Source organism: Hippopotamus amphibius, chromosome 3 (genome assembly GCF_030028045.1).
Source record: "Hippopotamus amphibius kiboko isolate mHipAmp2 chromosome 3, mHipAmp2.hap2, whole genome shotgun sequence".
Classification (NCBI taxonomy): domain Eukaryota; kingdom Metazoa; phylum Chordata; class Mammalia; order Artiodactyla; family Hippopotamidae; genus Hippopotamus; species Hippopotamus amphibius.
This window is the reverse complement of record NC_080188.1, coordinates 86,153,841-86,169,265: the sequence shown is the minus strand read 5'-3', so window position 1 is coordinate 86,169,265 and position 15,425 is coordinate 86,153,841. Positions and strand designations below refer to the sequence as shown.

The window sequence follows — 15,425 nt, the reverse complement described above, 5'->3', positions numbered from 1 at the left end:
TATGGGTACACATAAAAGGGGAACATGTCTAAACTCACGTGGACTGTGTTTTTCATATATAGCATTAAGGTTTGCTAACTCTCGTTTTGTTTGTCTGCTTAATTATTTTATTAAAACTTAAGGACTCTCGGAAAAGATAAAGCTCTGCCTTTCAGAGAAAACGCTACCAGCTCCCACTGATCGCAGAAAGTTTGACCATGACTTTGCCATCTCCACCTCCTTCCATGGGGTGCATAACATTGTCCGGAACCGGAGTAGAATTCGCAAGGTGATCTGGTTGCTGGTGGTTCTGGGCTCCGTCGGGCTCCTGGTCTGGCAGATCTACAGCCGTCTGGTCAACTATTTCAGGTGGCCCACCACTACCTCTATGGAGGTGCAGTATGTGGAGAAGATAGAGTTCCCGGCTGTGACCTTCTGTAATTTAAACAGGTAAAAATTACTCTTTTGATAATAACAAGTCTCAGTAACTTTGCTAGTATAATCTTTCTTGGATGACTGAAATCGTTTATTGTGTGCTATTTAATATACACAAAACACTGAAGGTCTTAAATTGTACCTAAAAACAGAAATGTAGGGGGCTAAGAAGCTTATCGATTTCTCTCTATTTTCCTTCTTTTCTTCCTTCTTTCCCTCCAGAATTATATGCTGGGCTAAGCACCAAACCCTGCGGTTAAATAGATGTACAAATCTTTATCTTTGCATTTAATTAGCAAAAAAGAGCAAAATATCAGCAATCACCATGCAATATGTATGGTGATTGTAGATTACATTAGTGGTGTGTGCAGGGGCTCTGGGAGCAGAGAGGACAGGTGGCAGTCCCTGTCTGGGCATCATCGTGTGTGAGTGTCAAAGGGTGGCCAGGAGGTTTGTAGTGGGAGAGGAGGAATAACTTGCAGATACAGGGAAGCACTGTGCTAGAGTATGGAGATGTGTAATGCTCCCATGTGTTGAAGATGAGATGTTTATTGTAATAGTAATGCACCCGGCTCCATGGGCCTGTGACCTGCGTTTGCACTTGGTTTAGCGCTCTGCTGTTGTTGAGCCCTGGACCACAACTCCCTCCGGAGACTGAAAATCCCTGGCTGTGCACCAGGTCTCCTGTGAGGAGGGCAGGTTCCCCATGAGGCTGGTCATGAAAAGCCTTGTCATTGCCTGTGGTGAAGCCAGAAAGGCCACATATAGTATTTTCACCTGGGGGGTGGGCGAGGTGGTTTCCTTCAGATCCACCACGGATCAGCTATTTGACCATGGACAAGTCACTTCACCTTTTCAAGCTTCAGTTGGTGTGTATACAAAAGGATGTAATATCATCTATGTCACATGTTTGTTGTTATGTTACATCAGGTACTATATATTTATACACCATTTTGTCTGATCCCTGGGCTGTTCTTTGGACCGGTGTTCAATATATGGTAGATATTATAGCATGTTCCTGTGATTGTTATATTTGTATCAAGATATATATCAAAGTCCCAAAGAGTAAGAGTAAATCAAATGCCCCACAAAGATTTCCAATACCATTGCCCCATCCTATTTTAAATGGTATGTGTTCTAACAAAACCAAAGATTGGTTGAAGATACACTTTATTGAAAGAAAACATATATATCATTTTGAAAATGCCAGTGTAAGGACCCTCATAGATATTTTTCCCCAGAGAAACAACCGTAACTGGTAAATTTTATTTAAAAAATCAACCATTTAGAAGTTAATCACCAAAATATAGAAGGAACTCCTACAACTCAAGAGCAAAGGAAAAAAAAAAAACAGTAAAAACCCCTGAGAACCTAATTTAAAATGTACTGAGGACTTGAATAGACATTGCTCCAAAGAAGGCATACAAATAGCCAACAGGAATATGAAATAATGCTCAATATCACTAAGCATCAGAGAAATGCAAATCAACACAACAATTAGATACCACCCCAGACCTGTCAGGATGGCCATTACCAAAGTAACAAAAGACAACAAATGTTGGTGAGGATGTGAAGAATTTGGAATTCTTGCACACTGTCAGTGGGAATGCAAAGTGGTGCATCTGCTATGGAAAACAGCATGGAGGTACCTCAAGAAATTAAAAATAGATTCACCATATGACCTAGCAATCTCAGTCCTAAGTTTTTATCCAAAAGAATTAACTCAGGATCTTGAAGAGGTATTAACACTTCCATATTAATTGCCTAAGATCGAGAAACAACCTAAAATCACATTGACAGACAAATGGACCAAAAAAGGTAGTATATGCCTACAATGGAATATCATCCAGCTATAAAAAAGAAGGAAATTCTGCAATGTGAGAGAATGTGGATAAGCCTTCAGGATGTTATGCTAAGTTAAATAAGTCACAGAAAGGCAAATACATGTTTCCACTTATGTGAGGTATCTGAAATAGTCAAATTCATAGAATCGAAGGGTGGGTCTGCTGGAGGGGAGGGAATGGAAATAGGAAGCTACTAGTCAACAGGCATCAAGTTTCAGGTAGTTAGGATGAATGCGCTCCAGAGATCTGCTGCACAGCCTTGCACTTAGAGTCAACCATCCTGCATTGCACACTTTCATTTGTTTGGAGGGCAGATCTCATGTGAAGTGTTCTTATCACATAAAATAACATTTTTTAAAAATTAGCAGAAAGAAGAGAAAATTATTGTACCTACCTCAATCATTACAATATAATAAAATGCACCTAAATATTTATATATAAAAACAACCATTGGAAGTAACTGGAAGTTGTCCTCAGGGAATAGAACAAATGAATAAATAGTTATTCAAGAAAATCCACTAAATCTCAACCAGAACAGTGAGCATCTGCCAAACTTGAGCCACAAACACTCCCCCCTTCCCCCTTTCTGTCTCAGCATGACAGGAGGTCCACTTCAGGTGGGTTTGACTAAGAAGACAGGGCTCTTCCTCTCCCAGCTTCTAGTCAAGGGCTACACTATGCCCTGGGAAACGCAGGTGGTCAACAGTCCTCATCCAACCCAGCTGCTTGTTGCAGGGGCTAAATTCCAGATGAGCACAGTTAAGAGGCTGGGGGCTCCCTTCCTTATGCGACCCCCTCTTTTGGGGTGGAAGCTCTACCTAAGGCGTGGTAGGTTGAGATCATCACCCTCATCCAGCCTGCTCAAAGATGGAGGCTCCATCTTGAGAGAGACAAAGTCAGAAGACCAGATACCTCTTCCCCATCCAGAACCCTGCTGGTAAATATTTCATCTGGTGGGAAAGGAAGGCCATAAGAAAAATAAATTCTGAAGCTCTCCCGAGAGGAAACTCTGCTTCAAAAGAGCATGGTGAAGTTCATGTTGGCTTCTAACAGGGTATGGTAAACTTCAAGCCTAAGAGTGCTTACAAAAACACCATAGATTTTGGTGGTAAGCAGTTAAGAGGAGGCTAATAGGTCCATAAAAACAACAAGCTAAACCACAGGCCAGCTAGTTTTCCACTGAGAATCCAAGAAAGAGGCACACAAGAGGAGTCTTCCTGGAGTCAGAAGAACTCTCAAACCCTAGCCTCAAAATCTCCTGTAAAAGGGCCCAAATTTAATTTGATCAGACTCTGGAGCAATGTATGCCCCAGGATATTGTTAAAAACAATACAGCATAAGAGAATGAAGACACAAGTCACAGAATGAGATAAACATTTGCAAAAGATGTATCTGATAAAGGACTCATCCAAAATATACAAAGAGCCACTAAAACTTAAAAAATAAGAAAGCAACTTGATTTAAATATGAGCCGAAAAACCTTAACAGGTACCTCATCAAAGAAAACATACAGATGGCAATTAGCATATAAAAAGATGCTCTACATCATATCATCAGGAAAATGCAAATTAATATAACAATGAGATATCACTGCACACCTATTAGAATGGCCAAAATCCAGAGCACTGACAATGCCAAATCTTGGTGAAGATGTGGAGCAAAAGGAATACTCATTCATCCCTGGAAGGAGTGCAAAATGGTACAGCCACTTTGCAAGACAGTTTGGCATGCTTTTTACAAAACTAAACATAACTTTACCATTTGATCCAGCAATTGTGTTCCTTGATATTTAGCCAAAAGAGTGGGAAAATAATGACTACACAAAAACCTGAACATGAATGTTCACAACAGCTTTATTCATAATTCAAGAATTTGGAAGCAACCAAGATGTTCTTAAGTAGGTGAATGGATAAATAAACTGTGGTATATCCAGACAACGGAATATTATTTAGTGATAAAAAAATATGAGCTATCAAGCCATGAAAAGATGGAGGAAACTTAAATGCATATTCCTAAGTAAAAAAAGCTAATATAAAGGATACGTACTGTATAATTCCAACCATATGACATTCTGGAAAAGGCAAAACTGTGGAGAGAGTAAAAAGATCAGTGTTTTCCAGTGATAAAAGGAAAGGGAGGGATGAATAGGTGGAGCACAGAGGACTTTTAGGGCAGTGAAAATACTCTGTATGATACTATAATTGTGAAGACATGACATTATATACTAGCCAAACACATAGAATGTACAACACAAAGAGTGAACCCTTATATAAACTTTGGGTGATAATGATGTGTTCATGTAGGTCCATCAGTTTTAACAAATGTACCATCTGGTGGGGGATGTCAATGATGGGGGAGGCTGTGCATGTATAGGAACAAGTGGTATATGGGAACTCTCTGTACCTTCTGCTCAAATTTCTGTGAAACTGAAACTTCTTTTAAAAAATGAAATCTATTTTAAAAATTGAGCCAGCAATTAGTGGAACCTAACTCCTAGGTGTTGGCTTAACAGATGGCTTAACAGGGAAATTAGAGAAAGAGATGGTCAGATAAGCCTGCTAAAGCAACTGCCATCAAAAGGTGACTGTACCACTGCCTAAGGCTGTGCCCTCTAGGAATGACATCAGAATAGCCCATCCATCACTAAGCAAAAAATAATTTTTAAAAAGGCAAACAACAGCAGTTCCAGGGGGAGGAAGGATTATTACAGAAGTGGAATAGTGCCTCCCCCAAATTCATATCTACCCAGAACTTCAGAAAATATGAAATATTTTCATGTATTCATATGAAAATAGAGTCACTGGAGATGTAATTAGCTGAGATTATACTACAATAGGCTGATCCCTGGATACAACGACCACAATCCTTAAAAGGACAGAAAAAGACACATAGAGATACAGAGGGGAAAAGCAGAGATTGACATCATGTTTCCAGAAGTCAAGAAATATTTGAGGCTGTTATAATAAGGACACAGCCAAGAAGGTTTCCCCAGAGGCTTTACAGGGTGCATAGCCCCACTGACATGTTGATTTCAAAGTTCTGGCCTGCTGAACTATGAGACAATAAACCTGTTTTTTGCTTGTTTGTTTGTTTGTTTGTTTGTTTTTAAGATGTCAAGTTTGTGATAATTTGTTATGGTAACCCTAGTAAACTAATAAAATTGATATCCAGATTTGCTACTTTATATTAACTGAAATGTTAAGTTTTCAAGAAAAAAATTAATACATACAAAATAAAAGGAAATTATGAACCCATACACAGAAAAATAAAAGTCAACAGAAACTGTCTGGCTTAGATATCAGACTTAGCAGATGAAAACATCAAAGCAGCTATTATAAATATATTTAAAGAAATACAAGAAACTGTGATTAAAGACATAAAGGAAGCTATAATGGCAATGTCTCATCAAACAAAGAATATCAATAAGGACATAGAAATTATACAAGGAACCAAATGAAAATTCTGGTGTTGAAATGTACAATAATTGAAATGAAAAATACACTAGATCCACTAGAGGGACTCAGCAATAGATTTGAACTGTCTGAAGAAAGAATCAGTGAACTTGAAGATACATTGACAGAGTACATGATCTGAGGAACACAGAGAAAAACTAATGAAGGAAAATGAATAGAGCCTCAGAGAAATGGGGGATACTAAAAAGCACAAAAATATATGCAAAACGGGAGTATCAGAAGAAGAGAGAGAATGGAGCAGAAAAGTATTTTTAAAATATAATGTGTCAAAACTCCCCAAATTTGCACAAAAGCAATAGTCTACATACCCAAAAAGTTCAATCAGATACATCATAATGGAAACAATGATGGCCAAAGAAAAAGAAAAAAATCTTGAAAGCAGCCAAGGAAAACCAACTCATTACATAAAAGGGGATCCAATAAACCTGGCACCTAACGTCTCAGTATAAACGATGCAGGCCAGTGGTTGTGGGATGAGATTTTCAAAGTGCAGAAAGAAAAATGTGCCAACCAAATATCTTATATCTAGCAAAAATGTATTTTAAAAAGGAAGGTAAAATAAAGACATTCCGAGAGAAACAAAAACTGAGAGAATTCATTGCTAGTAGATCCATTATGCAAGAAGTACTAAAAGGAATTTCTTCAGGCTGAAAGCAAGTGAACTCAGAGAGTAATTCGAGTCTGTGTGAAAAAAAACAAAAAGACCAGTAAATGTATTTTTGCAATTTAAAAAGACATTATAAGTGTGTATTTCTTCTCCTTTCTTCTCTTACTTGATTTAAAATGCAAGTACATAATACTTAGGCCTATAACATATCTTTTTACAATGTAAGCATAAAGGTGGAGGCAAGGCAATATTGGAGTAAAGAAATGACACCAGATGGTAACTTAAATCCACGGGAACAAATGAAAAGAACCAGAAATGGTAAATAAAAAGGTTAATATGATATACTCTATACATATTTACTTGATTTATTTTTTCTTCCACCTTCTTTAAAAGACATAAAATTATATAAAATAATGATATTACAAATATAATACTTAATAATGTCTATGTAACACATACAACTAATGGCAAAAAAAAAAGTGGGAAGAGAAAATAAACTATATAGGAATAATGCTTCTGATAAGTTAAGATGTATATGGTAAGACCCAGAGCAACCACTAAGAAAATAACGTTTAAATAACATATTTAAAAATTGTTAAAAGGATTCAAATTTTAAACTAAAAAAAACTCAATACGAAAAAAAACAGTCAGTAGAGAAAGATTATAGGAACAAAAGACACGTGACATATAAAGCAAATAGAATGGCAGATGTAAATCTAATATATCAATAAGAAAGTTAAATTTGAGTGGATTGAGCAATACAATTAAAAGTCAGACGTTGTCAGACCGTATTAAAAAACACAAGATGCATTTTAGATTCAAAGATGCAGATAGAATAAAGGGAAAAGATGGGAAAAGACGTATCATGCAAACAGCAACTATCTTAAGGAGTGGCTATCCTAATATCAGACAAAATTTAAAACTAAGTGTGTTACTAGGTGTAAAGAGAGTTATTTTATAACGGTAAAGGGGCAATCTAGCAGGAAGATATAATTCACCATATATATTTGGATACTTCAGTACTGCACTCCTAGTAGAACAACTAGGTAGAGAATCTACAAGAAAAAAGAAAACTTTGAAGAGTTGAAAATCCATCTAAGCTGACAAGACCCAAAAGACATCTATAGATCACTACCCAACAAGAATAGAATACACACTCATCTTGTGTGCACATGGAACATTTTCTAGGGTAGATTGTAGCGAGACCATAAAATAGCTTCAATACTTTTAGAAGATTTGAAGTCAGAGTATGTTCAGCAGCTATCAATACAATAGAGTGAAATTAGAAGTCAATAATAGGAAGAAATTTGGGATATTCACAAATAACATGGATAAACAGCACACATCTAAATAACCAGTGAAAGTGAAAGAAAAAAATCGCATGGAGATGAATGAAGACAACGTACCAAAACTTACCAGTTGTAGCTGAAGCAGTGCTAACAGGGAAATGCGTGGCTGTGAACACCTAGATTAAAAATGAAGAAAAATCTCAAAGAAAATATTTAATACTCTATGATTTAAGCATTTTCATGTTTTTAATGAAATCTTAACTGGTATAAAATTTAATTTATTTTGCAAAGCTCAAATCTCAAATCAATGATTTAGACTCTGGTGTTAGATTGTGGCATTTAAAGAAAAGTGATCATGTATCCTTCAGTTACATATAGCTAATATCCAGACAACATAAAAAATTCAGTAGTCTAGAAACTAAAAAAGAAAATTCTTAATTATAAGAGAACTACTCTGGGACTTCCCTGGGAGCACTGAGGTTAAGAATCCATCTGCCAATGCAGGGGACATGGGTTTAATCCCTGGTTCAGGAAGATCCCACATACTGAGGAGCAACTAAGCCCATGTGCCATAACTACTGAGCCTATACTCTAGGGCCCTCATGCCACAACTACTGAGCCCTCATGGTGCAACTACTAAAGGCCAAGCACCTAGAGCTCATGCTCTGCAACAAGAGAAGCCATCATAAGGAGAAGCCTGTGCACCACAATGAAGAGTAGCCCCCACTGGCCACAACTAGAGAAAGCCCATGCGCTGCAATGAAGACCCAATGGAGCAAAAACAAAACAAAAAAAAAACAAAAAAGAAAGAAACGAAAAAAAAAAAAGAGAATTACTGTTTCTTAGGTGACAAAAAACTAAGACATCATCAGTACTGTGGTGGTTAGAGACATCTTCAAATCATAAAGTCTAATTTTACAAATAGGTACTTTGAATATCAGTTCACCAGCATCTCACCAACATTGTTTAGCAAATGATTGACAAATCAGGGAAAGAACTTGTTGTCTATTGTCTGGTTCTCAAAGCCAATCATCTTCAAATATTTTAGCTCACGTACCATATAAAGGAACTTTGAAAAACTATGTATTTCTCTTACATATTATAAATTGACATCTAAAACTTTAATCATAGCTTTAAATAACTTTACTTCTTAGTTTTGGAGATCAACAATAAAATGTTATGGGACTTCCCTGGTGGCGCAATGCTTAAGAATCTGCCTGCCAATGCAGGGGACACAGTTCGTTCCCTGGTCTGGGAAGATCCCACATGCCGCGGAGCAACTAAGCCCATGCGCCACAACTACTGAGTCTGTGCTCTAGAGCCCACGAGCCATAGAGCCTGTGCTCCCCAACAAGAAAAGTCACTGCAATGAGAAGCTTGTGCACCACAATGAAGACTAGCCGTCACTCTCTGCAGCTAGAGAAAGCCTGCACAGCAGCAAAGACCCAATGCAGCCAATAAATTAATAAATAAATAAATTTATACAAAAAAATTATAAGATAAAATATAAGGATTGACTTTAATAGGAATACATGTTTCATCTGATTTCATAAACTTTTACTTTATTGATATAAATACATAAAATTTTAATCTGTGGACATTATTTGAATATCACAAGTCTGAAAGTCGCACACAATAATCCAGTTATATTTAAAATAACAAATTTCATCATATTATTTCAACTTTTCTCAATTCAGAGATCCCAGTAAGGGCTCAAATACCCTATGTTTAATGCCAAGGTTCACCCTAGCCAGAAATATGTACAAAGCAGGTCAAGACAAAGTTTAAGGAGCTTTGGTTAATTCTTAGAGGCGTCTTCCACTAGTGTCTGCTTTGTTAGGCGCCCTGAGATTGTTACACACCAGGATGCGTTATATGCCAAGATTGGTGATGATTGACATGTAAAGAACCCTTTCATAAATTGGAGAAGAACCATTGTGAATACAGACTCTTTTCAAACTCTGAGTTAAAGCGGAGGATCTGGAAATTGATTCCAATACACAATACACTTGGATCTATTTTGGTGGGACTCAGTGAAGAACTGAGTCAGGTGTCAGTGTGGACTTGAGATGAAACATTCATTTGGGCTATATAATTTGGGGAAGTGTAGTTAGACATTAAAACACCTAAGAAGGACAGGCTTAGTAATTTATTATCAGTTGTTAAATTGTTTAAGCAAATCAATATATTTTTATTATTTTCTTTTACTAGCATTTTATCAGTATATGTTATATGAAAGACTAAGACAAACTATAACTAAACAAGGTTTCTGAAAGAACATACTTGGAAGGGTTTTGGAGTTTGAATTAAATTTGAAAATAAACTTGGAGCAAAACTGATTTTGTGCTAAACAATATGTCTCACAAAATGTATCACTTCCTTTGTTCCAATATTGTTAAACTTTATTAAGTTTAATTCATCCACCTAAATTACCCACATGGTCTCAACTATTAGGAGTATAATAAAAAAGTTTCTAAAACAATATTTTAAAATGCCCTCCTCTTTAACTTTTATATATATATATTGTATTCATACCTCCTATGCATGTGATAATTTCTTCATTTCTCTGCATAACCATTTTGAGAAGAGTCTAGTGAACATTGTGTGGGGCAGTATTGGCTCAGCCCGTGCAGGGTTCCAAAGTCGCTGGGCTTTGGAGCAGATCCTTTGGTGCCCTGTCAGTCAGAGAGTTACAAACTTGAAGTCGGCTATAGGTCCATCCCCCAATTTAGAGCTAACACCGTTCTTCTCCCCAAAACCTGTTGCTAATGTAGGTTTTTAACTCCCCAAAAGATCACTAAAAACACTTTTGCCCAAGAAAATCAGTGTATTGTACTAGGTAGAATACCACAATGATGCAGGCTGAACAGTATCTTTAAAGAAAGTGAAAGTCAAAGAGAATATTTATAGGGTTCTGCGACCTGGGCTGCTGGTTTTAAGACAGGCCTTGCAAGGTTCAGAACTGGTTACATAAGGTATTCTATTAAGAGCTGGTCAAGAATGCAGTTTCTCATCTCTAAAAGTATGTGATGTTGGTTTGGGATGTTTTTTTCCTATTTTTGGTTTTGTGTATTCCCCACCTTGATTGAGAAAGGGTTTAATATGGCTGTCATGAGAAAGAAAAATTACACTAATAATACAAAAGGAAAGTGAAAATAAAATATAGAATCTGGGACATAAAGGAAGTCCAGGAGCAAAGTCACACAGAAACCATGCACCCCATGGTCCTGTACACTTACCAGGAGCAGGTACGTGTTTTATTCTATGCTGCCTAGCAACCAATTTGAAGAGAGGAATTTTGCTCAATTTCAAGATGTAGAACAATATAATATTATATAATATAATATGCAAAATATGAAAATACCAATCACATTTTGAAAGAAGTTAAGGTATAAAAACTTAGAACCATACATAATGCTAAGCAGAAATTTCTCAGCAAAATAAAAGAATTACAAGGTACTTATTAGGGCAAACACATTACTTCTGCTTTGATTGCCAGGAAATCACTTTGACAATAATGAGATATCTATTTAATAAATATTCATCTTACATTCACTGTATTCCAGACATTCTTCTAAATGTTTTAGGAAAAAATAATTTAATCATCCAAATGACAGTTTGAGGTAAGTCATATTAAAATATATTAATATATTAACCTATATCACATATTAACATACACCAATTTTATAAGTGATGAAACTGAAGCATAGTGAGATGAAACAATGTACTAAGTCATACCACGAAGCGGCTGTGACAATCAGGGCTCAATCAAAGAAGCAGAACCACTATGACTGACAGAGAATAAGGGATTTTTTATGGGGATTTGGCTCCACTAAATCACAGGGGCTGGGTAAGCCGTCTTTGTAGGTCTATTGCCTCTCTTTCTGGTGCTGGACCCGAAGTCACCAAGATCAGCAATTAGAAAGGAAATAGATTTGAAGGGAGGAAAACAAACATGAACTGGGAATGTGTGTTTCACCTCCCATCCTGGTGGTGCTGGCGACCTGCAGGGTAAATGAGCACCTTCTCCAGGCTGCACCCTTGCTTGATGCAGGATCTGAAGACACTGTAAGAGGAGATTGGACAGGTTTGGGCGAGTGCAGCGTAGCTGCTGCCCCCTGCAAACAAGCTGGGGTCACAGATCCACACACACAATGTACATGAGCAACCAGAGCTCCTGCCCTGCAATGAACTGCAGGTTGTAACCAGGTACAGACAAGAGGGAAAGGTTTAGACAAGCAGGTGCAGGGCAGCCATGAGGACTCAGCACAGAGAATGGCGGAGCTGGCATGTGAATCCAGGAAATCTGACTCCTAAGCTATTTTGCTAACCATTACACACCCCTACCTCTCTCTTGATGCTGGATTGTGGAGATCCATTTAGATGTATCCAAGAGCAAGGTCTGGGAGGTAATCTAGGTAAATGAAACTACATGTAGAAAGACAGGTAGATTGCAGGAAGTGACAAAGACCTCTTAGGAATCCAATTTTGCTTGAATGTATTATGAATGAGGGAAAATGGAGGAGATAAAATGGAGGAGATAATAGGGTTCAGATATTGTCTTCTAGGTAATACAAATGTTTATTATTCTAAATGTTGCCTTCATTCCTGCTAACAGGTTCCAAGCAGAAGCTGCAGCCACATTTGGCATTATTTTTTTCTTATGGAATATTGTATCCAAAGTCCTTCATCTTCAGGAAATCAATACCAACTCCACTGGCTCTAAAGAGGCTATTGATTTTCTTGCAAGTGAGCAAAACTTCAGCATTACACAGTTTGTCAAGAAAAATGGTTTTTATCTTGACAGTAGCACTTTATTGGAATGTGACATTTTTGGAAAGCCATGTGGCCCAGAGGTAATGATTTGGTATTTCTTCAAATTTCATCAGTAAGCTACTTCATTGTATCATTTTGCATTAAGGTGAAGTTTACTCCCATGGGGAATCAATCTAAATGCACTCTAAGATCATATGTCATTAGCTCAGTCTTATGATATCAGCGGGTGTGGGAGGCAGATGGCACATGCTTCCTTTTTCATATAGTTAGATAAGAAAAGATAGAGAACAGAAATCGTTGGTGATCATTCTTGCAGCACAGTCCTTTTAAAAGGAAAACCCTACCCACGGATCCAAATCCCAGCTGAGGATTTAACCAACCACGGACTGTGTAGAACTATAGCGCATATTTATTGAAAAAAATGGGTCCATACAGTTTGAACCCCTGTTGTTCAAGAATCAACTGTGTATGAAAATGTCTCAATTAGATAATCATATACAAATTGACAAGGGCATATTACAAAAAATGAAAATTCTTGTTGAATATAGACCAAAATCGCTTGAGTATCTATTTTTCCTGCTATTTCTGCATTCTCACTTAGGCACTGTGATTAAGAAAAGAAAGTTATAGCAATTTAAACTTCAAAAGTGACCAAAATACCCAACTGATTGTGTTCTCTTTGGTTTATTTTCATACTGGAGGATTTTGCACATGTCTTCACTGAATATGGAAATTGTTTTACTTTTAATCATGATGAAAATACCCAAGCAAAGGAAAAAGTGAGTGTTTCTGGAAGAGGCTTAAGCTTGCTCTTCAATGTCAATCAGGTATTGAATTTCCTTAAACTTCGCCAGGGTTCAATACAAACAAGAATACACAGGAGTTTCGGAACACTGTGCCTTGTCAAATTGTTCCCACAAGTTCTTTTTTTATTAATTTAGCTAACACTCCCATGGATGAAACTACTGACTTAGAGATTAAAAAGACATAACTTAGAGGCATAACCTGGATATTTTTAGCTGTATTACTTGCTATCATTGTTATGACTCTGGAAAAGTTCATGCCACAAAATAAGAAAACTAGAGATTTCTAAATCACAATGTATATAGTTAATTTAAGATGACCCAAAGCATTTTAAAAATAATTTTTATATTTTCATGAAGATAGGCAATATGTTTTAGAAAGAAGCCATACATAGACAGTTGACAAACTATAGAATCTATAGTCCAAAGAGATGATGAAAAAATAATTGCTATGCAGAAATATCATATAATTGGACTTTGCCTAAGTCTAGTTCTGTAAATTTGTAATTGATTTAAGAGGTGCTAAGTGTTGAGGCCTAGGAGGTGTCCAGACACCTAGGAAATGCAGTGGTATTACCTTCAAGAGTAACTGGTATAGGTGTCACCCAAGGCTGATCCTTATTTTCTGTCTTGCACAATCATTTCTAATGTTATACCCTTAGAGGTATTCTACTCCATTACTATGGTTTTATAAATGAAGATTCTGAAATGCTGTTGAATTAAGTATCCAAAATCACACAATTAATGGCAGAGATGAGAAATGAAACTAGCTTCCTTGAATCCCATCAAACTACCCACTCCCCAATCCAAGTGAACCAGACCATTGGTTACTTTCAAAGAATTTCTCCCAAGCCACACTTCATAGCTTCATCCTGTAACCCATTCAAGATGCTTTTCCTCATGTTCAAACACAGCACTGTACACTGCAGTGCATGCACCCATGCTTGCATATTTAGTTCATCGATATTTTCAAGTCATCTAAATATTAGCCATATGTTCACTTTGAATATTATATGACTTTTACAAGCTAGAATTTCCCCAATATTTTTAGAATGCAATTAAAATCTGCAAATTCAACACAAAGTTCCACAAATAAATGGAACTGAGATATTCCTTCAGACTAGCTAGTTAAGCGTTCCTTAGAGAGTCATAAAAGGACCAGGAAAAATTGGGTCCTGAGTTTCAAATGGAAGACTGAGCATATCTATTAAATTCCATTACATGTGTAGTTGACCCGTTCACAAGAAAAAATCATCCTATTCCATCATTCAGTCCATTCCCTCTCCTTATTGCCTGAAATTACAACTAATAATAAAGTCACCAGAAGTTTAGTTTTAAATTTCTTCATCGAACATAAGATTTATAGAAGAAAAGCACTAGTTCACGAAAGTGCTGTAAGTCTTCACTTTTAGGGGAAAATGAATTTGAATTTTAAGTCAGGCCGGATATTTTAATTGCAAAGAGAAGCAGAGGGCCAGAGGATTTTCTAAGACAAACAAGTGAAGAGAACAGCCAAGGAGGAAGCAACTAAAGGCCAGCAGGGTGAAGAGAGGGCCAGGGGACTCAGGTGTTTGACAGTCACGACGCGACACGGTACCACCTCAAGCAAGAGGTGATCCGGGGAAAACTGTCCAGGCCTTGAAGGGTGATTCAATCATGAAGAGTAGGTCTTAGGTGTTTAATTTTCACAGCTTTTATATCAAAAGTGATTGTGTACTGCTATGAAATATTTGATTTTAAGTAACTCTAATGCATTCACAAGATGATAAAACCCAGTCAAACTCGTGCAGAACTGACATCAATTTGTAATTTGGGAGGAAATGTGTTTCAGGAGGAGTTTACTGATGACCCAACGCTTGGCTTCATCGATGCTGGGATCATCTTCATTATCCATTCACCCATGAAGGTGCCGCAGTTTGATGGTTTGGGCTTGTCGGCACCTGTGGGAATGCATGCACGGGTGACTATCAGCCAGGTGAAGGTAAAGATAATAGAAAAAGTAAATATAATCGCAAAATATAGAGTCTGAGGCAAATCAGTGGAGTAGTGAACACATAAATACGTAAATAACCCCTTTCATGAGACACCCCTGTCTCCCGCGTGGTTCACACACCACCGGAAATTCTATAGCTTCAGTTTAGATACTTTTCCTTTACTGGGAGGCTCATATTTAGTAAAAAGAGTGAATTCACATATACAGTATAAGTGAATGGTTGGAA

General features: G+C 37.1%; 1 protein-coding gene across 1 annotated transcript in view; it reads left to right on the top strand.

Moving 5' to 3' along the window:
• ASIC5 (acid sensing ion channel subunit family member 5) overlaps positions 1 to 15,425 on the top strand; it is a 31,951-nt gene that overhangs the window by 1,688 nt on the left and 14,838 nt on the right. The window contains exons 2-5 of the mRNA XM_057725536.1: positions 123 to 429; positions 12,246 to 12,483; positions 13,105 to 13,230; positions 15,038 to 15,187. Of these exons, the coding sequence (XP_057581519.1) occupies positions 123 to 429; positions 12,246 to 12,483; positions 13,105 to 13,230; positions 15,038 to 15,187 (821 nt within the window). The remainder of the gene's footprint in view (positions 1 to 122; positions 430 to 12,245; positions 12,484 to 13,104; positions 13,231 to 15,037; positions 15,188 to 15,425) is intronic.